General features: G+C 45.4%; 4 protein-coding genes across 4 annotated transcripts; all 4 read left to right on the top strand.

Moving 5' to 3' along the window:
- The first annotated feature begins 830 nt into the window (after positions 1-830).
- LOC143354704 (zinc finger Y-chromosomal protein 1-like) lies at positions 831-3,112 on the top strand. Its single transcript, XM_076788970.1, has 4 exons — positions 831-876; positions 922-1,181; positions 2,016-2,172; positions 2,260-3,112. The coding sequence occupies exons 1-4, from the start codon at positions 831-833 to the stop codon at positions 2,562-2,564; spliced, it is 768 nt and encodes a 255-aa protein (XP_076645085.1). The 3' UTR covers positions 2,565-3,112.
- An 8,554-nt stretch (positions 3,113-11,666) lies between these two features.
- Positions 11,667-19,938, top strand: LOC143354563 (centrosome-associated zinc finger protein Cp190-like). Its single transcript, XM_076788801.1, has 3 exons — positions 11,667-12,015; positions 13,171-15,428; positions 19,295-19,938. The coding sequence occupies exon 2, from the start codon at positions 13,197-13,199 to the stop codon at positions 13,716-13,718; it is 522 nt and encodes a 173-aa protein (XP_076644916.1). The 5' UTR covers positions 11,667-12,015; positions 13,171-13,196; the 3' UTR covers positions 13,719-15,428; positions 19,295-19,938.
- A 1,060-nt stretch (positions 19,939-20,998) lies between these two features.
- On the top strand, positions 20,999-23,038 carry LOC143354571 (uncharacterized). Its single transcript, XM_076788812.1, has 2 exons — positions 20,999-22,837; positions 22,874-23,038. Exon 1 carries the CDS (start codon positions 21,058-21,060, stop codon positions 21,376-21,378), a length of 321 nt encoding a protein of 106 aa, XP_076644927.1. The 5' UTR covers positions 20,999-21,057; the 3' UTR covers positions 21,379-22,837; positions 22,874-23,038.
- Positions 23,039-23,295: 257 nt separating this feature from the next.
- LOC143354705 (uncharacterized) lies at positions 23,296-24,215 on the top strand. Its single transcript, XM_076788971.1, has 2 exons — positions 23,296-23,323; positions 23,471-24,215. Exons 1-2 carry the CDS (start codon positions 23,296-23,298, stop codon positions 23,770-23,772), a joined length of 330 nt encoding a protein of 109 aa, XP_076645086.1. The 3' UTR covers positions 23,773-24,215.
- The last annotated feature ends 2,191 nt before the right edge of the window (positions 24,216-26,406 follow it).

Consider the following 26,406-nt stretch of genomic DNA (forward strand, 5'->3'; position numbering starts at 1 on the left):
GTGATGAACATTCATCCGAGACTTCCTTATCCGTAACAGGTCGCCGTTTAGCACAACCTAGACGAATGAATATCTATAGCCGATGAAAAACGGTCAGCCTCTGCTAGTTCGATGTACAGTATTTATCCGCAAAATATAACCGACCCGATGCCTCAGCGGCAGCTTGCCAATTCTACCGTTACCTTCTACACTGTCCACCTCGGCAACGATGACACCCGATCAACGGGCTACCCCGGCGAGCGAGTCATGTTTCGCTTGAACGTTCACGCTCATCGTAATCGTGGCTACATCGGCATTCGGTGTCATTCAATTTGTCGAATCGTCCCTTCCCACTATCACGAATGTGTATTCCATAACGTATGCATGTGTCAGGACCTCGCATCGCCCGGTTTCTTTCTTTCCACACCAGGAGAGACTTTGTTCCCCCTACCCTTATTAACCCTCCGTATGCTATGCCGAAGTCATTCGTCACCCGTAGCGGTCGGGAGAAACTCCAGACGACCGTCGATACGTACAATTCTGTTTCGATATAAGACGACGCTTTTCATTTCGAAAGAAGAAAATCGCTATCCCCTCTTCTTCTTCTTCGTCCGAAATACGACGCAAGCCGGTCCGGAGCCGGAGCCGGAGCCGGAGCCGGAGCCGGAGCCGGAGCCGGAGCCGGAGCCGGAGCCATCGCCTTATATCGAAAGAAAACTATAGCGAAATATCGGTGTGGGTCAGAAACGACTTCGGCATAGGACTAGAACTCGCAGGAGTCCGAGGGTTAAAAGCAGCTTTCTGTCTTGTTCTCGGCGCGTTAACCGATAGACGAAAGTTCGTCGGCTAGAATGATCGTTTCGAGCGACGATGGGCCGGAGGAACGACGATTCCGCGGTAACGTTCAACTAACCGTGAAACCCTGTTCTTTCTTGATTGCAGAGTACGCGAAAATGAGGTTCTTCATGACCGGCGTGACCGAGGATCGAAGGAGATCTCGGGGACAGGGCCGGTTCGCGTGCGACAACTGCGACCGCCGCTACCACCAGATGAAGAACCTGAGGAGGCACGTGATCAACGAATGCGGGAAACAACCGATGCACCAGTGCGCGTTCTGTCCGTACAGAGCGACCTACAAGTCCTACCTTCAAGTGCACATGATGAAGCACGCCAGGCAGGGCTTCACACCGCGGACGGCCCCCGTCAGACAACATCGGAATCCCTTAGTGTGAATCTGTCATTCCAGTGATCGGTGAAACGATTAGATGTCGAGTTAGACGTAGATGGACACCGATGTAAACAGTATCCACCTGATCTATCGATCGTCTTCGTCTCGATTGACCGCGCGACTTTATTCAACATCACTGTTTACCGTGATCCGGGTGTTAGTCGTTCAGTGTCTAATTTCATTAGAAACGAAGTATCGATGACGCGGTTTCAACCATTCTTTTTTTTTTTTTTTTCTTTATTTTCTTCGTCGTCGTCAAAGCAACGCGAACATAATCTTTGCGGCAGTCGAGGAGCATTTCCTGCATCTCATCGTTACGAAGTTTCTCGACAATGTTACAACAAGATTTTCTTGGTGAAACGATTCCTCAAAAATCACGCTTACAGTAACGCGAGTAAATACTGTCAGGTGTTGTTGAATCCTCGTCAAGAATCTCACGTTGAATCACGAATAAATGAATGTCTATGTCGTATTAGTGGTTGACGCATCGATATATCGTTCTATATCGCTTCGGAGCGTCAGTGATGCGCTAGTACTCTCTACTCCACTCTCAGTGTATCTCGTATGCTACGTCTATCGAATGATAAAACGCAAAGCAAGAGTCTCGACGAAGAAGTATCATCGTGTTGTCCGAAAAAGAGAAATTCCAGGCCTCGAGAATCGCTCGCAGGATAGTCCGAGCAAACCGAGCGATTTCTGAAAAACAGCGAACCTTTGCTTCAGCTTCGACGTGTACAATAATCGGAATCAAAATGTGCGAGTGTTGCGGCGCACTCTAGCGTCTACGTTTGTGAATCCCGTGATTTAGAGGCCAGTTGTCGCGGATTTAATAAAAATCTGTCATGTTCCGTATCGAAAGACTGTCTGCCACGTTCATTCTCCCCGCCAAAAAAAAAAAAAAAAAAAGAAAAAAGAAGCGTATCTCCTATTTCTCCTATCTCCGATTAATCGTTCGATTCTTCAAGGTAACCCGACTATCGTAGACTGGGAATGAGATTGTTAAACGACCGCTTCGTCCTCCACTAACGGAGTCACTCTGTTGTCTGTTTCAGTGGAGCAGTACCCGTCCACCTCGGTGTTCAAGCACACCTGCGGCACATGCGGCAAGACCTACAAGCACAAACACCACCTGAAGAGGCATCACGACTTCGAGTGCGGGATCGATCCGAAGTTCAAGTGCGCGTTCTGCCCGCACCGGACCAGGTACAAGAACAGCCTGATGAAGCACATCTTGGCCAGGCACCAGCATCTGCTCGACCAGAACGCGCAGTACGGTCCTCAACAGGTTCTGGACGTTCACGGGGAGATCCAGGCCACCATGTTCGCCTCGTACCACGACTTTACGCAGAATTTATAAAACTCTTAGCTCTCCCGGTTCGATAGGAACAACGACTTCTGTACATACCCGATCCTCGCTGGACAATGACAGCCGCTTCAGAAATTGTCCCACCCCCCCCCCCCCGGACTACATTTTGTACGCCACGTCATGTTCGGCGAATCAGCAAAACAGGGTTTCCACGAATAGTTTCGATCCAAAGACGAAACCGACCGGCGCGGGCGGCCGAGAATGCAGAGTCGCCAGATTAAGAGTTGTCTCCCCACTCTACCATTCCCCCCACGTATCCGTCACGTGACTAATCTGGTACTGGCGGGGGGGGGGGGGTTAACAATTTCCTCTCGATTCGAGTCAATTCCCCTGACCTGGCGATTCTGCGAGAATGTAGTTCGAACGTTGTAAACGATCTGGATTGTTTTTGTTTGTGAATAAAGATACTGTGTATTTTACGTTGATAGGAATTTTCTGTTCGTTTCTCGTTCGCAGATGACGCTGATCACGTAAGGGTAGTAGCGCGGATATCATGCTTGACAGAGTGTATTAAATCCTTTCTTTTTGGTTTGCTCCTTTTTCAGGTAGCAGTTACAGCTCGGCGAATTGGACTGTACCGGCGCTACCGTCGACGTCGCGGGTCGTCGCTTATACCAGGCACCTGCGTTCGATGACCTTGAGGGACAGGGTGGGGAAGATTCACCGGTGGACACCCAGAAAGTATGTCTGCACCGACTGCAACCGGAATTTCGCGTTGATGGCCTCGTTGACTCGTCATCGGTCGTTCGAATGCGACGGCCAGCCGTTGACCACGGAAAGAAGCGCGCAAGAGGTTCCCGTCGAGAGGAACTCGAACTCGAAGAGGAAAAAGAAGTATGCCTGTCCGAAATGTGACCGCCAATACGCGGTGTTCACGTCCCTCTGGAGGCACAGACACTACGAGTGCGGTGTCGAACCTAGGTTCACCTGCCCCATCTGCAAGTTCAAATTCACGCAGAAGGGTAACCTCGACCGACACATGCGGAGCAAACACTAATCGCTCGACCTCTAGTAACCAGCGAGACACAAAAGACAATGAATCTTCTTCGAACAGGACCCTCCATTCGGCATACCGTTGTTCATGCGAGCGAGTTTGGTCAGATTTAAATGTCTCTTCGCATTCTATGTAGGATCGACTGAAACACTGGCTACAGGCTGTACATTGTGTTTCTTTCGTTTACAGAACGTTGCATTTAGCAGGGTGTGCTCTTCGCGGGCATGGTGAGTGCTCCTCTTGCAACTCTGACTGAAATACGGTTGTAAACAACAGCGACGGACCGTTGATTTTCGGGCCCTTGGCTAACACTCGAATACCAACAATTTCTCTATAAACTTGTTTTTCTTTTTTTTTTTTTTACCGTGAAGGGGGCCCTAGACTGCATCCCATAAAGCCCATACCTAGATACGCCGCGCCGCTGGTAAACACGTCGTGGATAAACATTGCTGCGTATTTCGTAATTATGTGAAACAACCGTAACTGTCTCTGTGCGGACAAACTATCGTCAGACGGACAATTAGAGAAGGGAAACAAGCTGGAGAACGAACTGGCCACGATTCGAATGAAACGAAAAACCATTTTTTTTTTAATTTTCGCATGGCCAACTTCTGGAAGAAGTTTGAAGTTATTTATTTATGTTTTATTTTGTAACTAGTGCGAATCGTGGAAGAAAATGTGATTGGAAAGTATGCAACGCCGTACAGACTCCCTTCTTAGGTTACGTTAGCAACACTTTTTCGTAGTGTGTTATCAAGATCGTTCCCGAATGTACAAGAGATTCTATCAACCGTAGACAAGTGTCTTCAAATATGTAGTAATATATATATATATATATATATATATATATATATATATATATATATATATATATATATGTATATGTTGCATGAAACATACGGTATATGGTCCTTTTAGAAGTTGTCCCAGTATCGTTGAACATAAACCCCCGTTCATTTTTCAATTGTCAGATTGAAACAATTGACCGAGCCTATAATTACGTTGTATCGACGAGTCGAATTGTTAAGCGATACTATACAATGTATAGTATACATATATCCTAGTGCATACCTTGAAGACTTCCAAAGAAAGATTTCTCGTGAGTATAGTTCGATTCGCGTCCGCCTTGTAAGGCAAAATATATATATTGTACCGCTTGAAGCAATACGCTTTGAACGCAATAAATCGAGCAATTAAGCACAGACTTTACTAACCAGAATGTAACGAATTCTTGTCCGTAGGAATGATCAATGAGACGAGTTCTAGTTACTCGAGAGAGAAGTTAACCGTAGATCTTCTAAAGGAGGTATCCGTCGAGCACACGAGCCGCTAAACTTTAAGCGAAGGCGGAGGCCGTTCTACGTTAAAAGATCTCAGAAAATTATTTATTATCCTAGATGATGGTTTTCACGGTTGCGCAGCTAATCGATAATTTTTTGAGCGCTGTCGACACGCGAGAAGAGTTGTTTGACTCGCTCGTTCGATAAAGCTGTCCAGGGAGTTGATCCGTCGCCCCAGTGTCTGTTCGTCAAAGTGCGTCGTTCAGTAAATCTCGATTATTTCTCTAACACGCATTATCTTGTTTCTTTTTCCAGGATTCCGGAGGACCCACGTGTACAGGAGTCAGGTGATGCGGAATCGTCTCGTGGCCCCAGAGACGCCGCTGGAGTGTCCGCAGTGCGGTCGAACGTACAAGATGAAGCGGAACCTGAACACTCACATGAGATTTGAGTGCGGCGGGCAAAGAAACTTTACGTGTCACATTTGCCCGGCGAAATACACCCAGAACATCGGGCTGCGTCGGCATTTACTCCAAAAACACAATACTTATCTCCCGCCAAAATTCTCCGTCCCCAAACGCATTTTTTCCCAAGCACGCGAGCAGAAGGAGTTTACTTGAGCGTATTTGTTTCTCCTCGATTTTTAGTTGCTAAATGATTTTAGGGCCCCTCTCCCCGATGCTAGTAATATCGAAGGGACGGAAGAACGAGTTATCCTCGTCACAGGTTCCCCAGGCAGAGCTGAGTGATAGGGTATACACGGTGTCCCAAAAATGTTGCACTTCCTTGAAAGAGATGATTACCGAGGTCGTTTGAACTGACTCTTTCCGTTGCAAAAGTATTCTTCGCGGCTTCGTTAAGGAGTTATTAACGAAAAACGCTGGGCGTGGCGTTGACATTGGCTGAGCCGGAATCCCTCCTTAACAAAGTAGCGGAGAATATTTTCCTAAAGGAAAAAGTTACTCCAAACGACTTCAGGAATCATCCGTTTCAACAAAGTACGACATTTTTGGGATACCCAGTATAATATTTTTTCGACTGGAAAACTGAGAGTTTTCCTGTAACTATCTTATGTTTGACCATGGAAAGAAACTTTACAGGTATTGTAAACTCCTGGCTATCGTTGTCAAAATAGCGCGTGCAAAGTGCGTTCGATGCTTCTCGGTGAATGGCATTGTTATTGGTTTCTCCTTTGAGTACTAATGTCGCGGTATACTTGTTAGGTTAAAATGTAGAATAACGACGTCAATCAAGCACTACTAGAAGAGAGAGAGAGAGAGAGAGAGAGAGAGAGAGAGAGAGAGAGAGAGAGAGAGAGAGAGAGAGAGAGAGAGAGAGAGAGAGCGAAGATTCAAAAGAAATCGGTGATAATCTTTCAGATTGAATTTCGATCCGTGCGGGATGTAGAATTAAACGGTTCACGCGGAATAAAGAGTACATACAATCCTTAGATCCTCTTTTATTGTTCATAGTACGAACTGCGTTTCTGGCGGTGACCACCCGTAGCTGCGTACCCGAGCACCCAAGCATCTGGTTGCCACGAAAGATCCAGACATTTAATCTTTCGTTTTCTATTGTTTTTCCAGAGTCGGCGATCGGTCGGGGGGCCAGGAACGATTGTTTCAAGAACACGGAAGCGTTCACCTGCCACCAGTGCGGCAGATCGTACCAAATGAGGCACAATCTGGTGAAACATTTGCGATTCGAGTGCGGCGGACACAAGCACTTCGCGTGTAGCTTGTGCCCGGCCAGGTACACGCAAAACGGGAAGCTCAGGCAGCACATGCTGAACGCGCATAACATCTTTGTTCCGCCGCGAAAAACATGGATGAGAACCACTTACAGTTAGGACCGAAACAGCATCGGATAATTCGAACGGTTACGTACAGATTGAAATTTCTATGAAAGACGTTCCTTCTGCGGGGCAAACTTTTAAGCAAATCTGTCAACAAATGTAATTTTAGGTTGTTGCGTTTCCGTTAACCCTCCGTGTGCTAGGCCGGAGTGTTTCGTGACCCGTCGCGACCGTCGATATGTGCAATTTTATTCCGATATAAGAGAACGCTTTTTATTTCGAAATAAGAAACTCGCTATTCCCTAGCCATCGCCTTATATCGAAAGGAAATTGTAGCGAAATATCGGCGTGGGTCAGAAATGACTCGGGCATAGGCCTGGAACTCGCAGGAGTCCGAGGGTTAAGAATTCCATTTACGTAGTATATACGGTGTCCTCGTAAGAAACGGCAACAGCTTTTTACCGTTAAGAAATTTTATATGGTTCCTTACTTGGAAGCCTGAAGAATGTTTAATAAATCATGAATCGTCTTAGTCGACGATTTAATGACTAAACGTTGGCGATGCCAAATTTTATCCATTATGTATTGCACCACAGATATTTTCCATGCGGTTGTACCATGCAATTATACGACTTTTATTCGCAGATACTTCCTTTTCATTCTTTTCGTCAACCTCGTTGAAGAAATTCTTCGTGTTCCTCGAAGGTAAGTAAGTACTGTGGTTAAAACGTTTCTAAACCCTGGTACGACATAACGTCGTGTCGTATGTTTCATGTTAGACCGATCTTCCTTCGTTTGAGGACATCGCGTGTAATTATTGCAATTAGTTCAGCCTGCGAACCAGCCTCTGAACGCTGCGGTCAACATGTTGATACGATAATTGAAAGAAGAAATAAATTTTTATATTTGTTGTTTTGTTACTACTATAACAGTTTCTTCGAAAGGAGCAAACGTTCATGAAGATCAGCAGTTTCGATTGTTGTAACCTGCATCCATCGGAAACTGGTGAAACGGTGAGTGTTGAAGAAATGGAAATTTCGAGGGAATATTCAATAAAAAGAGAAAGATTGTTTGAAATGACAAGGAGAGCAGCGTTTCTTTGAGCGAAGGAAAACGGTAGAGCGTTCGATAATACTAACCAGGTTACGAATATTTCTTTTTTCAGGTGTCTACGAGACGTACGCCGTTGCCGATCCGTCCGCCACGAAGAGCCTAGGGCTGGAATGCGTGGACGTCGTCCCCGAAGAGCGAGAGTTCCAGTGCTCGAACTGCGAGAGGAAGTACTGGCTGAAGAAGACCCTGGTGAGACACGTGCGGTACGAGTGCGACGGCCAACGAAGATTCCCCTGCATCTTGTGCCCGAAGAAGTTCACGCAGAAAAGCACGCTGAAGAGGCACTTGCTCAATTCCCACAACATCCAGGTGCCACGGACAAGATGCAATCCACGCTCCAGACACTGCGATCCTCTATCGAACGTCGAGAATTAAGAGAACTTATCTTTTTTCTTTTTTTTTTTTTTTCAATCGCTCTCGCTATCTCCCAAGAACTCCCACAGTCCCCGTGTAGAACTGAATAAACGATCATTCGCAGCCGGTCTTCATTGTCGATTTATTTCTCGCGCGATGCTCTGTCCGACGATCTGTATTCAAGTTTGTAAACGACGAACAAGTTCTAAAGAATGTTTTTCACCTTGACATGCAACTCCGATTAGACGAACTATAGATAAAAACCCTTACTCTGATTCAGTCTCCATGGAAGAGCACGCGAAATCGCCACACTCGAAAGTAAGTCACTGCTTCTGGGTAGTTCGCGTAGTCTCTGTCGATTGCCAGTATCGCGAGACGGTCGCGTTTCACATGGTTCAACCGAAACTATACGCGACCACGAATTTCCCGAGACTGGCGAACACTCAGTTTTCACCGATATGCCGTAGTAGACGTGGCTGTAGATCGCAGACAGTACAGATTCGCGGCAGACACGTTTACCATCGGCCTCGAAACGGTTCCATGAATTTTTCGATAGAATCAAAGAGATAAAGTTCGAACACTTTTGCATCGTCATCTTGATGCTTCTAACATGGTACGTGTGAAATTGACAGTCGATGTTTTCTTTCGGTTTGAACAGGCTTCCCGAGATCCCGGTTCACCTGCCAGCAGTGCGGCCGTGGGTATACAATGCTGTGCAATCTGAGGAGGCATATGAAATGGGAATGCGGCGGAAAACGTCGGTTTCCTTGTTACTACTGCAGCTACAGTTTTACTCAGAAGACGAGTCTGCAGCGACATCTAACGGCGATCCATAAAATCGACGTTACCAGCGGGTTGGAGACTAGTCTGCTATCATAGGCGATAGAATCCCATAATCTTAGCAATTCCGACGTCGGTCATGAAACCGACGGATGACCGGAAAGTGTCGTGAATCGATGGGAACCTGTCCTCTCCGTTTATCTCTACTCTCTACCAAGTTTACCTTTATCCTTCTCCTCTGCAGGTCACTGTCTCGCTTAGCTTCTCCTCGCAACACATGTCCTAACTGTACGCTGCTTGTCTATACCTTATACACATATAATCCTCGACTGTCCGAACAATCTAACTCGTCTGACTCGGTTTCAATCTGTCGATAGTCTAATTTCCAGAATTCTACTTGTAGCAGGATATCGTCGCAAAAGAATTGGTCGGAACGGGGTCTGTGCGAGAGAGCCACGAAAACGCCTACGGCGGTGATCGGGGGAAGGGGAGGGGGCCGTATGACGGTGCCACGCGTCAACGTCGATACCCAAGAATCCGTGATTAACGCGACTGTGCTGTTAATGTTCTTGTAGGTGTAGCCGAGATGGCCAGTCCATGCGTGCGGCGCAAATCGAGGCACGCGAATCAACTGACGGACGAAGATCAATTGTACAAGTGTCCTCGATGCGGCAGAGGGTACAAGGTCAAGCACAGCCTCGTCAAGCATCTCAGGTACGAGTGCGGTGGCCAAAAGAACTTTGCCTGCGACTTCTGCGAGTCCAGCTACACCCAGAACGTGAACCTGAGGCGTCACCTGATGAAGTACCACAATGTCTATCGTCCCCCCAAGAGTTTCTACGTTCGGAAGACTCAATGAGGGGCTCGCTCGTCGCCCGAAGATACTTCTCGGCCCACGAAGATACGTCACCGCCTCGAAGATTCCTCTTCACGGAAGAATTCGACCAGTTCCGATGCGTGTATACCTCGTCGTCGAAGATCACGTAGCGCCTCCAGATCTCAACAACTCGAAGATTAGTGAACCTTTTTAGAATTGGCCATAGACAAAGTGTATTATTTTCGAGTTCGTCCCGGTCTTGTACGGAGATTGTATAGTTAGATTTAGCTGAACACCGACACGATCCGAAGCGTCTCCTTTCGTTTTAAAGATTTGCGTGCCGAGCGTACCTTAACGCAGAGTCGTTTCTCGATTATACGAGATCGCGATGTTGTCGAAGTCTATCCTTAAATCGCCGCTTGAAGCATCGATGCTAGTTACACGTTTAAACTTGGACTGTGCCACCTAGTGTCTAGCGACAAAAATAAAAGCATAACAATAAAAGATTGAACGCATTGAATTTTAACGATACAAGCGGGGTTCATCCGACATTCAGCCACACGTACCTTCCACGATAATCGCTCGTCTTCCACACTCGAAGATCAACAAGCTTTCATCTTTAATGTTGCTCACGCAAGTATTCGAACGCCCGCGTTCAAACTGTTATCGAATCAAATGCAGATATCGGATTGCAATTTCCAAAATGCTACTGAAAGTAGAGCGAGACGCAACTCTTGAGAATGCGTAAACCAGATTTTGAGAAAGATTCGACAATGTGTGTGGAATTGGTAGAGAATATTCGGTGCAAACCCATTCGATTCGATAGAAGTAGACCAGCCCTGGGCAACTTCTTCCCCGCCGTCGCTTCGCGACCCCCACTACGAATCTGCAAGTTTCCCCACCGCTGGCCACTTCGTATTACCTTTTTTTTTTTTTTTTTTTTTTTATCCTGAGGAAATGTTTTATACATACCCCGACTCCCTGGGGGAAGCCGGGGTTATGTGGGATTCTCTCCGGGGGGCGGAGCCCCCGGAGACTACCCACTAAAACCTCACGCCCACCTAAGCTACATGGGAGGTGCCTGGATCACGCGAGTACTCAACAGGACACCTCCCAGCTAATACATGCCACCCCGGGGGAGGGGGTTAGCCTCCCCCACTGCCTACGCTATAAGACCCCGGGCGGAGGGACCCGCCCGGTGTCCCCATCCCTGGAGCCTTCGGATTGGGCTTCCCGAGCCCCAGCTCGGTCCACCCACAGCTCCCGGAGTCTTCGTGTCCCGCTCGGGGCCGGTGTCCCGAAGGAACCAGCCCCGGCCGAGACAAGAAGACGCCGCCACCGGAAGGAAGGGCCGTCGGAGGCGTGATCCGGCACGCCCCGACCCTTCCTCACCCAATACCCCCCACGGATCCCCCTCCCCAATCGGGGAGGGACGGACCGACACCCCCCTACACCGGGAAACTAACCCGGGGGGTGTCGGCCTATCACGGGGGGAGCTATGCTCCCCCCCGGGGGCCCGGGTCAGCTCACACCCCGGGCCCCCAAGTTCACCGCCCCCAATGGTGGGGGCATAACAGGGCGCGGGGAAACTCCCCGCGCCAACCCCACTCCGCCCCCCACCACCGGGGGCCACTTCGTATTACCTTACCGTGCTTTTATCTCTCCTGGAGACAACAACCTCTTGTACAGCTTCCTAGCCCCCTAGTGGGAAGAGAATTCGCGTGTGGCTCGCGAGCCACCAATTGCTCGGGCCTGAAGTAGACGAAAGTTTCTGTCGAACAGGCAAATTGCAACGAGCTGACATTAATATGTTTTTGTAGCTTTTTTTAATAAAAAAAAAAAAAAGAGCGAGCGATGGCTGAAAGCTTCCGAAGGTCATTCTGGAGGGTAACAACATTTGTCAAGGTCAAGGTCAGGTGCTCACCTATCGTAAATAATTACCTCGGATTTTCTCTATACATTTCCAAAACCTATATTTTCCTATAATTTCAGTATTATTATGGAAATTGTAATCGGACGTCCGTACTTTTACTCGATACGAACTTAGAACGCAAATGTTCGAACACTTTCACGAGCAACTCTACGCACATAGTTTCCTTGTAACTGCACAAATCGAAAAATATACCAGAAACAAAAGAATCTTTTCGTTCACTCGAAATCGCAGAAGCTTTGCAATATTCGTTTTTGTAACATATTTTTTTTTAATACGGAGAGAACGGCATTCCGTTATTGCGATCTAACATTTCTGCTCTACTCGACGATCAGCTCATGTCGAAGATACTCATCCTGTGTATCGTTCCTATGTACAAGTACGTATATTACTACAATTAATTAATTACCCGTTCGCACTGAATTAATTTCGTAACTGTTAGGCGAAATTATCTCCCTTTTTGTTTGAACCTTTTCGATTCGCAAGGAAAACCAAAAAAAAAAAAAAAAAGAAGAAAAGAGAAAAGAAAAACGCAGGAGAACGAAAAAGAAAAACGAAGGAATTTCTTTTTTTGCTCGTTACAACTCGTTCCACCTATTTTTTCATTTGATAATTAATAATTAACAAGGAGAACTTACGGTACCGGCCATCGCTTTTCGGACAAGATCCCGTATCGAGGAACCCTAATGGCTTTTTGCCTAATGGGCCTTCGTTTTCGACGAAAAATAAGTTCAAGTTTGGCACTATCCCTAAGAACTGTGGCAAAAAACGCATTACAAGAAGGTCCCGTGGCGGTGGTAGCACGTGGTAGCAGTTTTTTTCAATATTGTTTTATAATGTTGACCGATTTCTATTTCATTGCCGTAATATTACTAATATTGATACGAGTATATTAGCAATGTATGTTTTACCCTAAAAGTATAATTTAATCGGTAGGAATTGCAGTAAAAATGAAACAGAAACGATATGCGTAAGGTATTTCCACCATGCAAATAGCACGAATGAAGATTTATTAGATTTGACGCAAGTGTTATTTATCGTGGTGCTTGGAAATGGTTAATATGTTCATGTTAAAATCCAGTAATATTATGGCAATGAAATAGAAATTAGGTAGCAGTATGAAAAAATATAAAAAAATTCGGAAAGCCTGCTACCACCGCCCCGAGACCTTCTTGCGCGTTCCTTCTCTACAGTTGTTGAGAATAGAGCTGAATCGCGAAAGCTTATTTTTCACGAAAACGAAGGTCCATCGGGCAAAAAGCTCTTAGGGTTTTTCAATACTGGGCACAAGATGCTACAAGAACTATAGGGTCTCGTCCGAAAAGCGATTTCCGGTACCGTAAGTTCTCCTTGTCGTTAATTTTTCTCGCTGTACATTCTACAAATATCGTTATCCATGACTCTTTTATTCTCCGGGGAATTTCTGGCTGACGGTAGTCCAGCCTCGCTAACTATTCTCAGTACTACCAAAAACTCGAATGATCCCGCTAGCGCCCCTCCTAACCTGTAAAATTCGTCTGTTTTTTTTTCCCAGAGAACAAGCACCCGGATTACCGGACGATGTACCTGAAGCCACCGTGTTTGCCGCCGACCGAGATGCCGAACAACACCGCGCCGCCGCCGCCGTTCGATCCTGGCCTGAGCTGTTCCGCAGACGCTTTCCGACCGTTCCAGGGCTCCCCGCCCTGGATCCCGGAGACCGACAAGCCGTACATGTGTTCGAGCTGCGGCAAGGGTTACACCCACATCTTCACGCTGAACCGCCACCGTCGGACCGTCTGCGGAAAGATCAGAAACACCAGCGGCAAGTGGAAGTGTCCTCGTTGCACCCGGTCCTACGTCACCGAGGGCAACCTGGTACGCCACGTGCGATTCGAGTGCGGCGTACGCCGGAAGTTCTGCTGCATCTTCTGCAACCGGAAGTTCACCCAACGATGCAGCCTGATCAGACACCTGCGCAACTTCCACAACGAGAGCTTCGACAGCAACAGCAGCGCCGGTGTGCCGGCCGAGTACCAGCCGACGATAAACCCGTGCCACGTCGAGGTCAAGGTCCTCGATGACAACAGATTACCTATTTGAGAACGAGGAGGTTGGCTCCGGAAATACGTGGACGCCGGTCACGTTCTGTTCACCGACGGTTATTTTTAGGGACGTGGATTCGATAGAAACGCGTGGACGACCTCCGAAAAAACGCGTTCGGTCGGCTATGCATAATCTCGACCGGACCAACTTTTTCGGGTCTCCTCGGCCATTGCGCGCAGGGATCTTCTCTCTTGCATTCGAACGATGCGTTGTTCGGAAGTCTGCGGCCGTTTTGTTCTGTTTTTTTTTCTTCTTTTTTCTTTTTTCTTTTTTCTTTTCTTTTTTTTTAAGTTTTCCAGCATTGTGTCGCGTAGATTGTACTGGCTCGTTGCGGACTCTGTTCGTGTTCGCTGGACGGTTTCTATTGTCGCTTTTAGTTGGGAAGTCGTCGAAGATTTCTCGGACTGGATCAAGGGAAGATGTCCAACATTTTAATGTTTATATTTTTTTAGAAATTTTATGGGCAGTCAGGATTTATCCAGCGAAGAAATGTTTCTTTAAACGATCCGCCGTCGTTCTGTCTGCAGCAATCCAGTACCATTCTTGTTCATTGATTACACTGTTTGGCACGTCTCACCTTTTCTGGAATTTGTAACTTCGGATAAACGTATCTGTCAGAACGTCGCAAGCTGTACTATTTTTAAATTCTCGTATGTAGTTGTTCGAGAAAAATACGATTTTGAAATGCGAAATACAGGAGTTTCTAGGCTAAGGCGAGTACTAATCTGCATAGTAAAGTCTTGATCTAAAGTTAAAATGGAAAGGCCACGCAAGACGTGTCAAGTTTTGCGTATATTTTTAAATTTATTTAAAAAAGTGATATAACACGGGAGATGGATAGAACGTTTCGTTTCCAAAATACAAAGAAAAGTTTGACAAAACGTTGCTACCACGTACGAGGTTTAAAACAAATTATAGACCTTGAAAGCTACTACAAACGTTTGCTCAAAGTTACAAAGCCAACTATGCGTCGAGCAGTGTTACCGCAAAGTGCAATTTTTCTTTAATCTATTAATCTTTATTATCTGAAAATAATTCACTGTGGTTGTTTTGAGATTACAGATTGAAAGTCGTAATCACGAGGCGTATCGTATATGCTCAAGAAGACATTTTTTTGGACATTGTAAGTCTCTCACAATAACGAAATAATCATGGTGCCACTTGTGTTAACGATGTTAGATATAGTCAGAAATCTATAGATTTTGAATAAGGTTTAGTGAAATAACGGTAAGTTTTTAGACAATACGAAATAGGAATAAGGGATTTCTATTACAAACGGTTTACGTCACTATTCTTCTGTTTGTCTGCTCGGCCTTCGAGCTCGACTTCCGAGTGTAGACCGGTGCCGCCAGATCAGAGGAGGAAGCACGAATTCAGGGGAAATCTCTCTCTGCTAGTACCGGAAGCTTAGGGGAATAGCGCGTAAAAGAGGAAATTAGGGTGGGGGAACAAGTCTTGATCTGGCGACACTGGTGTAGACTTTGCAGAATTTCCCTGCGCGCAACAACGTTGTCCGAGAAATCACAAAACGGTTCCTTGCAAGAGAAATCTTTTTAACGTAATCCTACGACGATAGAGTATCAACTGTCACTTAAGTATTGAGAATTCACGTCGTGTTACATAGTCTAGCTCAAGCAGTCGAAAACACCTTTTGGTCCGAAAAGTATCCAAGATCGCACGTCGGTACACGTTACCGGCATCTGGCAGGTATTCGATAATGGCTGGAATACTGGTATGGCCTTTTAAATCGTTAAGCTTTTGACTATCAGAAGAATGTATACGTAAATACAAAAATATGTTGCGGCCCTGTAAAACCGAAACAGATAATCGGCCAGCGCGGTTGGTCGATGATGTTCGCACGATTCACCCGTGAATATCGGATTTCAGTAAAATGGTTTGACCGACCACGCGAGCCGGATCATCTGTTTCGGCCTTGCCGAGCCGCACACACACATATATATATATATATACAGGGTGGCCCACATAACTCTGAACAGCTCAATATCTCGAAAACTATGCCATCGATTTTAAAGTTCTTAGTCTTAAATTGCATGGAACTGAAGGGCCTTTCTGACTACATAAACGTGAAGTGGCCTCCCTTCCCCTTTAACGGGGGAGGGGAGGTACCTTTGTAATTTTAAATCGAACCCCCTCTAAAATGTTACATATTTCGATTCTACCGGGAAAAACAAGTCAATTTTGTCTGAAACATTTTTTTGTCAGATACTTCCATGATGAGATATAACAGTTTGAAGTTTCGAGTTGTAGGTACTTGAAGCGCTCGGAAATAGCGTTATGGAATTATACGCGCTCGAGTCCTTTGCTTATTCGTGAAGAAACACAAACAATAATATTTACAATTCTTGAGTTTGACTCACTTATCTATGAAAACGTTTTCAGTTTAGAGCTGTTATTCGAGCAGTAACATTGTGATTATGGCTACTTTTGACACAGAAGTGAATATGTTATTAACGTTAGGTGAATGCCAAAAAAATTATCGGCGTGCAGCAGTGATGTTTTTTGAACGTTATGGCATCAAAAAATGTCATGCAACATTTCATAATTTAAAAAAGCGGGGATATGTAAAGGACAAAGTTATGTTTGAACCACCGACGACAAAAGAGGATATGAAACAAAGAATACGTGACGCTTGCGCTTCAGTGACTCCCGAAATGTTAAAAAATGCTAGAACAACTTTGATGTTTCGAGTAAATAAATGTTTACAAGCCCGTGGTGGACATTTTGAACATTTTATTTAAAGTACATTTGATTTCTTCACGAATAAACAAAGGACTCGAGCGCGTATAATTCCATAACGCTATTTCCGAGCGCTTCAAGTACCTACAACTCGAAACTTCAAACTGTTATATCTCATCATGGAAGTATCTGACAAAAAAATGTTTCAGACAAAATTGACTTGTTTTTTCCTGTAGAATCGAAATATCTAACATTTTATAGGGGGTTCCATTTAAAATTATAAAGGTACCTCCCCTCCCCCGTTAAAAGGGAAGGGAGGCCACTTCACGTTTATGTAGTCAGAAAGGCCCTTCAGTTCCATGCAATTTAAGACTAAGAACGTTAAAATCGATGGCATAGTTTTCGAGATATTGAGCTGTTCAGAGTTACGTGGGCCACCCTGTATATACACTTAATATTTCTAAGGATAAGATTATACAATGGCACTGAAGCACGCGGCGAAGGAGCGTTTTATCACGGTGAAAGAAAAAAGAAGGACGATGTCCTTCGGGGATGATTATCGAAATTTTGTGACGATTATGTGCCCTTTTCTTTAAAAAAAAGTGTCTTATAGCTAGATCTTTGTACGTACATCGACAATGTATCCGAGTACAAGAAGAAGATACGCTTTGTGGCTCGTTCTTTAAAAAGAGAAGAAGCAGAGGAAGAAGTAAAACAAAAACATGAAAAAATGTTTTCGGGATACTAAAGGCTGATTATTTGATATAGCGCGCGTTGGGCTTTCGGATAAGTTTTACGTTATGTTTTCTCAACACTGTCGATTTTCGTTGTTTCTCTCTGTAGCTGTATATATCTCTATGCGTGCCGCCGGAAACTTGAAACGCGGCTTAACCTGTCTAACCTGTAACCTGTGGAATGATTTTAGCTCTCGTTTTAAATAAACCGCGTGCAATAAAGAAGCGCGTATTTTAATTCTTTCTCGCTGGTCCGTGTACAAAGAAAGTGAAGCGTCGATTGTTGTTCGCATTTGCAGCCGTTGAAACGATGCTACATAATTTTACGTAATTTTATACATTTTTATACAATTTTATTCGTCTTCGTTCTTAAAATCTTTTTTGTATGATTTTAATTGGCAAAATCGGATAGGAAATTTGTAATCAAATGTAAAAGGTGATACTTCTTTGTTGATTTACGAATCGTGCGGCAATTTTCCTTTTCGAGTTATTTTCAATGTCAAAGTTGTCACGGTTGTGCAAAATGTCAAACGTCACGGAGAAGTGGTGTGCATGTATTTTTTTCAATTAGGGGTGGGGGGAGTAAATGGGAATGGACGATCGTTAGACGTATCGGTAGCGCAATGGGTTAAGCGTTATCCTTGGACGAGTACGCGTTATGGTTATGCTGAACGATGCGAGTGCCTCCGGAAAGTGTACCCGTTAATCTGTGGTACGCTTCGATGGTGCTGAATGTTTTAAGCTATACTTTTATTCTTACTTTCTTTCACTTTGTTTCTCCCTTATTCTCCTTTCTCTATTTTTCTTTGTTTTCTTCTGAATTGCCGAATCAATCGGTTAAGACTGCGTTATTAAAGGCACTAGGATATAAACATTTGCAATGGTGCACTTAAGGACTTTCACAATGATCTATCCGAATAGCACCGTTTCAGGATAAGGCGCGGCGAACACTCGTACGGACGTTGTATCGCTGTAGTCAACAAGTCTCACCAAGCCGATCTTTCTCGTTAACTTTCGCAACCGGTAGTAGTGTTGTTTAGACTGTGACGGAGAACAAAAAGAAACAAAAACAAACCCCCCCCCCCAAAAAATGTGGGAAAAAGAAGAAAAGAAAGTGGAAATCATTCGTCTCACGTTCATGTTCTTTCGTTATTGTTCATTTCTTTTTTGTTTGTTCCTGGTTGACGAGTCGAATTGTTGACGAATCGATGAAACGAAAAAAAAAAAAAAAAAAAAAAAATAAATGGAAAGCGAAGAAAACAAGATTAAAAAGGAGAAGAGCGTTGATCGAGTCAAGCGTAGCGATCGAGATCAGTTTGTTGCGTTGCCTTGGGACAGAAAAACCGGGCCTCTGTAAAATATTTTTTATTATCTTTTTTGTTCGTTCGAACCAGCAAGATATCGTCTGAAATCTTTGTTGTTGTATAAGGTGTTACTTAAAAGAGAAGAAAAATAATAAATACACACGATTTACGTATCTCTCGATATGCTTTTCCTCGACCGAGCGCCACCGTGTCACAGGGAGATCACCTTCGAAAAATCCTATTTTCTGTTCTCACGATCCTCCCACCCCCGTTGGAATGTCTCTTTAATCGGCTTGCAATCGGCAAGAAAATCCCTGTTCGATGCCTGTGGAATTCAATTGATTCGTTTCGAAACGTTCTTTCGGTGTGACGGCCATGTTCGCCGGACGAGAGAGGGGAAAAAGTCTCAGCCCCTCTCCGCCAGTATCGGGTTAGTCGCGTGACGCGGCGCGTGACACACGCACGACAGAGACGGAACGCGTCACCGATCACGTGACTGGCCCGTAGCGGAAGCATGGGGGCGGAGATAACGCGGTGGAAGGAGAAGCCAGAGGTGGGGACACGAGTCTTGATCTGGCGACTATGTGTCGCGCATCGATGCGTTACCCTCTCTGTCCGAGCGTCGAACTCACCGACAAAGTCCTCACTGCGCATTCGTCGGGAAAACTCGATCGATAAAAGCGTCGGCGGTGAAGACCTCGACGTTGCGTCGAATCGTAAGAACCCCTTTTCAAAATGAATCTAGAACGTTCCCAGGTCTTCTTCCCTGATTGTTTGATTGTTTCTTCGAACACATTCCGAAAACGATCGCTCACATAATTTTCCGATCCTGTTTCAGTGAGACGCCGGCTGTTTTGCGATCAACTGCCTCGCGAATTGTGGCGGCGCTGCAAGGACGAGCTTCTCTGTCTGAAGTGCGCGAAGAAGTACAGCGACTGGAGGAGCTTGCGGAAGCACATGAATTTTTTCTGTCAAATGGAGCCGCTCTATCCTTGCCCGTTTTGCACGCACAGAGCCAGGATACCGACGTTGCTGAGATATCACGTGGCCCGTGAGCACACGGCTCCCGTTTCGGTCGAGGAGATATTTTGATTTTCGTCAGCCACCCCGCTTTCGGTGCGCACGAACAATATCGCTTGTTAATATATCCCCGTCGTCGGGAGGATAAAACTCGTCTAGGCTCCCTTCGGCAACGATCCTGTCACGAGCGGACCAAATTTATGTGCGTTCTTCTCTTAGTTGGTACGTTGTAGTTGTCGGCAGTGTCGGTTGCAATAAATATTTAGAATCTTCTGTACTTCCCACGGCTACGACATTTTATAAATTGTGCCCCCCGGATGTCTCGACCGATACGAACCTGTAAAATCGAACAATTCTGTATCGAGAAGGTGCGGCGGATCGTTAGGTTAGTCGTTGCCACGAACCCGGCATTCGCGCGAACAATGATCTTCTTTTGGGATAATAAAGTATAACCGCTTAGACTAGTATCTCAGTTGTCTATTGAATTTATTCTGATTCGAAACACTGCGAAATCTAAGTAAACAACTCTTCCTTCGACTTTCGAAAATCGGATCAGCGAAACCATTTTCACCCCGGCTTTGCGCTTTTCTACCCGCTCCTTGTTATCTCGGGCCAGTTTACTGGTCTCCGAGTGTTCTCGTTTACCGTTTGAATCGAATCGGATCGATCCACCTAGTCACCGCAATTAGATTAAGCTTTTTTTTGTTTGTTTGTTTTTCTTGACAAGATTCTATCGTTCCTTTCAGATCCATCCACCGGATGTGTACGCGGAGTAGTCGTGTGTTGTTCTAACTGGTACACTTTTGATTTTTAGGGCCGGACTTGGGCTATCTGTTGGACGACGCGCCGGACCAATCCGGCAAGCCGATCTTTATCTGTCCACGGTGCGGCAAGGGCTACACCTGGAAGGCGAGTCTGCAACGTCACCTGAGCACAGGGTGCGGACTGCCGCCGATGTTCTACTGCAGAATCTGCGAGTACAGGACCAGCAGGAAAGACATTCTATTCAGGCACATGAGACACGTGCACTCGCAGTTCCCAGTTTAGCGATCTCATCGATCCGACACGGACGACCGTAGAGAGGCTTGTCCCGATGGAAGCGCCGCCGCGACACGTGCGAACCTTGTTGAAGCTTCGGGGTGACCTGACCTGTTGTGGGACGGAGAACAGTGACACCGAACTATTTCGTCGACGAGTAGATCCCTTAAGTTATCGGAACGCGATGTGTTTCTTCCACGTTCAGCAGTTTAGTGTACATTGTCCAAGAGTTGTCACACGTCGGTGCTTGGCCTTATTTCCATGTGCGTTTACATATTCGGGTCTCTGTTATTCACGATTAATAAAATGTTGTTCAAAGGACATGATTCGATATCGTGGCACGGTCTAATCAAATCCAATCGAATCCCCGTCGAACAGTAGATTTCGTTCCAGCCGAACGATGTCCTCCCCCATCCGCGAACTCGGTTTCATCCGTTCTTCTCTCGATCTGTTCCAGGTGCGTGGAACGTGCCGAGTTACGTCGACGGACTGTCTCTTCACCCGGAGCTCGAAAAGTTTCGAGTCGCCGGCACCGGACAGACAATGTCCGGCTACTCGGTCGTGCACAAACGTCACATGTGCGCCTTCTGCAAGAAGGTATTCCCCCTGAAGAACCTGCTCCGGAAGCACATGCGGCTCGGATGCAGAATGAACCCGAGGAGCTCGCATTTCGCCTGTTCGTTCTGCCCGTACAAGAGCACTTACAAGGCGAACGTCGAGAGACACGTGCGGAACGTTCACGAGACCGGCGTGCTCAAATTCTGCTGCGACCTCTGCAATTTCCGCAGCAACTACTCGTTTTGCGTGCGCAGGCACATGAAGACATTCCATTGCGCCCCCGACACCGACAAGGCCAAACAGTAGAATACTCGCCTCGTTCGCCCAGTAAGCATCGTACGGTCTCTACTCGTTACATGTCCCAAATATCTAACCGATAATTGTCCCAGGATTCGGATACCCCGCTACCGCGAGGTATACTCCGTGAAGGGGCCACGAAGCTCGAGAGGCCTCGGTCACCGAGGAGTGTAAACGTGATACGGGTCGGACATACCCGTCTTTTGGACGTATAGCGAATAGACGCTACTTGGGAATTCTTGTCCGAGCGTCTCTACCAAGAGAAACGAGTTTTCGAGCCTTTTTACCGGCATCCGCATAAATAATATAGAGGCTGAGACAACAATTCTCTTAGTTTTCGGCATAGACAGAAATGTTTCTAACAATGATAGTTTGGTTCGGAAAGTTTGACCATAGTTGCTCAAAATTATTCGATCAGAGGGAAAATTAATTGTTCGTATACCTCTTAGACACGGAGAACGTTTCGATTTATTTTCAATCAAGCTTGCTCGAGCGTCTTGCCGAAATTTCAAAATGCAGATGAACAAATTGGTTCGGTTCAATTTCCCCGACAATGGTTAACTCTTATTTTGGAATTTTTTTATTTTTCCTTAGGACAAGTCTTCGAAACATTTTGCGTAACGATCAGTAGTTGCCAGGATTTCACTTATGAAGAGTGTTCGAATACTCATGAATCTTGAGTATTTCGTAGATTCCCTGCTATACTCAACTTGAGTATCCGAGTATAGTGGCGTGCAGAATTATTGACACACATCGACCAAATTTATTCAATTTAATCATATTGATTTTTTGATAATCTTTTATACCTTGATAGAGTAAAGTTTTCTATCAACAAAATTTAACGATTGAAAACTTTCACTTAACCGCATGCAATTATTGAAAGACCAATCAAATTAAATCGAATAAACTTTATCTTTGTGTGCGAGTAGTTTGGCGAGCCACTATACAGGCAAAAATATGGATCCTCGGGTATTTGGGATTCCCAGGCTTTTGTAGATGTCTTGTATCGGGTGTCCCAGATATCTGAGCGGTTCGGACACGCGTGGTACACACATAATGTACATACATACGTATACGGCGTATTCTAGTTTGCCAAGCATTTAAAAGTTTTGATTTTCAGGGTACCGTATAGTATTTGGGTACTTGGAATGTTTTCAGGTACCCGGAATGAAATCAGGAGCCGCGGTGTTGAAAGAAAAAGAACCAGGCGAGACGAATAAATTATCGTAATACTCCCCAGAGATTGTACATGTAACCTAGAATTATCTGCCACCGTTGAAATGAAAAGCGCCATACCTACTCGTGTCGGCCACAGTATTTCGTGATTCCGTGTAGAATTTCAGTATTATGCCCCGTGACCGCTTGCCCCGCAAATATTGTTTTTCTAGTTTCATAGACGCTGTAACGGGGGGTGAATAAAATTCATTTACTCCGTCTTCCGTTTGTGATCGACGTAACGAAAATACCTGTGCTTCGATACAACGGTGAACCGAGGTGAACCGAGGTTAACCGATTGAACTGCGTAGAACAACACTCTTAATCGACGACACACCGTTTGCGTGTACATTTTGTATCAGCTACTTCGAAACGTATAAACGAAACGCATTGCGGACCAGCGTCGCCAGATGAGGGGAGGTAGCACGAATCGAGGGGAAAAGGTGATCCTATCCGCGGTGGAAGGGGAAGTTAGAGTGGGGGAACAAGTCTCGATCTGGCGACACCGTAGATCACCGTCGTTACCGAGATCAATCGTCGCGCTCAGGTTCTTTGTAATTCGTTCGAGAACGTAATAAAAAGATTCGTTACAATCCATTAGGATCCATTGCGATCGTGTTTCCTTGAATCTCGACCTTAAAATATGCTGGCAGCCGTAGTACCCACGTAAACTAACCCATGTCCAAGATCTTTTCAGGTTAGGTGTGCCGGATGGCGAACGCGTCAGCAAAGAAAGAAGGTAATCTCTGAGCAATCAGATCCGTCGAAAGCAACTTTGTTCATTTGTGTTAAACGACGTACTTACATATGTGTCCAACAGAAAATACGTGAATCGTGTCCGTTATCGTACCGGCGCCTATTAACCAGCTCGTTGTTGTTGTTTCAGCGTTGTTATGGCCTTACAAGACCATCTACGTATTCGATCCGACCAGCAGAAACATTCGAAGGAACGAGGAACGGCAACAGCCGGATCAACAACGCGGAACGACCGATGCTCGGGAAAGGAGTTTCGTTTGCGCCGACTGCGGCAAGGCTTACGCGGTTCACAGATCGCTATGGCGGCACCGGAAGTTCGAATGCGTGAACGCCAAGCCGAAACTGGCGTGCGAGGCTTGCCCCTACCAAAGTCCGCACAAATGGTGCATAGAAAATCATAAAAAGAGGCACCATAGCAATATTCAAAATTGATTAATCATCTACGGACGATCGCTCGTGGACCATTTCCGATGATATGTCGACGACTCGAGGAGGTATTCTCGCTTAGGAATATAAGGGTTTTCGTACGTTCGATTCGGTTCGAAATCATTGTGATTTACTTACCAAGATTCTAATATATTTCTAATTTATGTCGAGTGCGTGAGTACAACGTGATGTTTTTAGATCGCTTCGAATTGTAGGTTGCACAGAGCTGTGGTTTGTTCAGAGGAAATTTCAAATATCACATCGGCCTGTGTTAGGTCTGTTCGGACTTTTGGTGTACATTGTATTTTGTAAGTGTTGGACTTTATAGAAATAAACTGTACAAGGAATGGATTTTGAATTCTCCAATGGAGAAGAATGCCCCCTCGAGTTTCAGTGAAAGTACTCTTAAGAATAGACATCTGTACAGGAACTCGATTTCCGCAGCAAGAAAGAATAGCTATTTTCCCATGTTGATCGAAGTATTTTTATTTGGCGAAGCAACACGCAGAGATATGGGAATTTGCGTGAAAACAATATCTGGGCCAGAGCTTGAGACGCACAGTGACCCACAGTAACATCCGGTCACTTTTAAAAAGACAATTGCTTTTTTCAGATCGGACCAACCACTTGAATTTTTAACCGGAGGTTAGAACGATTATTTTACTAGCTGACGCGGACAACTATATTTTTTTAAAAGATTGTAAATGGTCAGAATCGTGGAGAGAATGTTAAAGAATATTTTGTATTTTTATCTGAGCCTGTACTGAAAATTGACAAACTGCATTTGGTAAATGTGTGCCAGTTATACAGGGTGTGCCAAAAAAGTTACTTCAAATGACCTCAGGCGTCACTCCGATCAAGGAAGCACAACGTTTTTGGAACACTATATATATATTCTGAAAATTTCATTGTAACTGGTAGAAAAAAAAAACGACAGGCATCGAAAGGCGTAAGAATCTTTAGATTGATTACAGTTTTATTAAATTTTTTATGAAAAAGGTGTAAAACTGCGATTTCCAGCATCTTTAATTGTGCACAGCTCATTGCAATATGGACCGATTTTGATGTAATTTTCAGAATGTTTATAATTGATACGGATCTACAAAGTAGACTTTTTAAATGTTCAATATAGACCCACGTAAAAGTGTGGTTTAGCGTTTCCTCAGCAATTCAGACCAATAGCAATTTTTTCAAAATTTCTTTTTCTCCTCGTGCAGTAAGCTGATCCAACTTCTACAAAATATCCAAGTCGTACGGTTTAGTCTTTAAAAAGTTATCGTGCTTTCGAAAGTGTCACTGTAGTTTCAATCTGACTTGGGAGCCTGTGATAAACGAACCAGTTTCTGTTATCGAACCGCAAAATTTTGTACTAGATTTTTATTTGTAATAAGATATTTGATGTCGTTGTTTTTTAAAGAAATGAATGAAAAGTCTCTTTCGGAGCAGTTAAACTCCCGATAAGTAATATTTCTACTTGCGGACCGACTGTTGGTATGCCAGACGAATGTATAATATTCCTGTCGAAATAAAGCATATTTATAGCGATAGTAAAAACGAAAAGCAACAGCTTTCTGACTCTAATCGAAAAGCGCTCACGAAGGTTCCGTGGCCGAGCCGTTTTCGCCGATTCGTGGAGAGCCCTCCACTTTTCTCCTCTCGTTCTTCCCCTTGTTTCGCTTCTCGCTAACTTGGTCCCTCTGTTTTCAGCTTACCGGAAGATGTACATGGGTGACCAGGTTCTCGGCTACACGTGTACAAAGTGCAGCAAGTTCTACAAGATGTGGAGCAACTATCTGAAGCACAAGTGCGAACCGCCGCAGTTCAAGTGCCCGCTTTGCCCGTTCGCCGCGTTCAAGGCGTTCATTCTGCACGCGCACCAGGCCGAGCAACACTTCAAGGTCGCCTCGTCGAACACGTGAACCCGGACACCACGGGAGCTCGCCATCCAATTGCCTTAACCCGCGTCGATGTGTCGTCGTGCCTATTCTACACTCGACCCGGGATGTCCCTCGAAGTATGACGAAGACCTACCGACGGGAACGCGACGAAAACGCGCGGCGAGAACGGTGGAGTTCTTTTCCGAGGGGTGTGACATCCGAGCTGGGATTCAGCCTATTCGCCGTTGGACAATAATCTGTATCTAATCAGAGACTAAAGGTTTTCGCAGCCGGGCGTCCTATAGGTTTATAAGGCCTGATGAAGCGGAGTGGATGGTTTTAGCGTAGTCAAACCGACGGAATCTTCGACTTCTCAACCTCTGGTATTATTGGGAGCTGAGAAGAAATCTCCTGCGATTACCGTGGCCGCGATGTTTAGGCTTTGACGGCACACGCTACGTAGCATCGGTATCGCCAGATTAACACTTGTCTCCCACTCTACCCTTCCCCTTCTACGACGTTATTCGGGTAACTGTATTCCCCTCGATTCCCCTCGATTCCCCTCGTCTGGCGACACTGTGCAGTAGGCGTGACCGCTTAGCCAATGTTTGGCTAAGCGACTTCTTTTCAGCTGCCGATATTCCTCGGTATTAATGATGCTTCTCGCAGAGAAATTAACAAGGACGTTTCCTATCTGCGATTCACAAAATTTCAATTCTCTGAAAGTGCAATCAGGAAAAATAGGAAAACGAGGTGGGTGAGC

Source organism: Halictus rubicundus, chromosome 5 (genome assembly GCF_050948215.1).
Source record: "Halictus rubicundus isolate RS-2024b chromosome 5, iyHalRubi1_principal, whole genome shotgun sequence".
Lineage (NCBI taxonomy): Eukaryota > Metazoa > Arthropoda > Insecta > Hymenoptera > Halictidae > Halictus > Halictus rubicundus.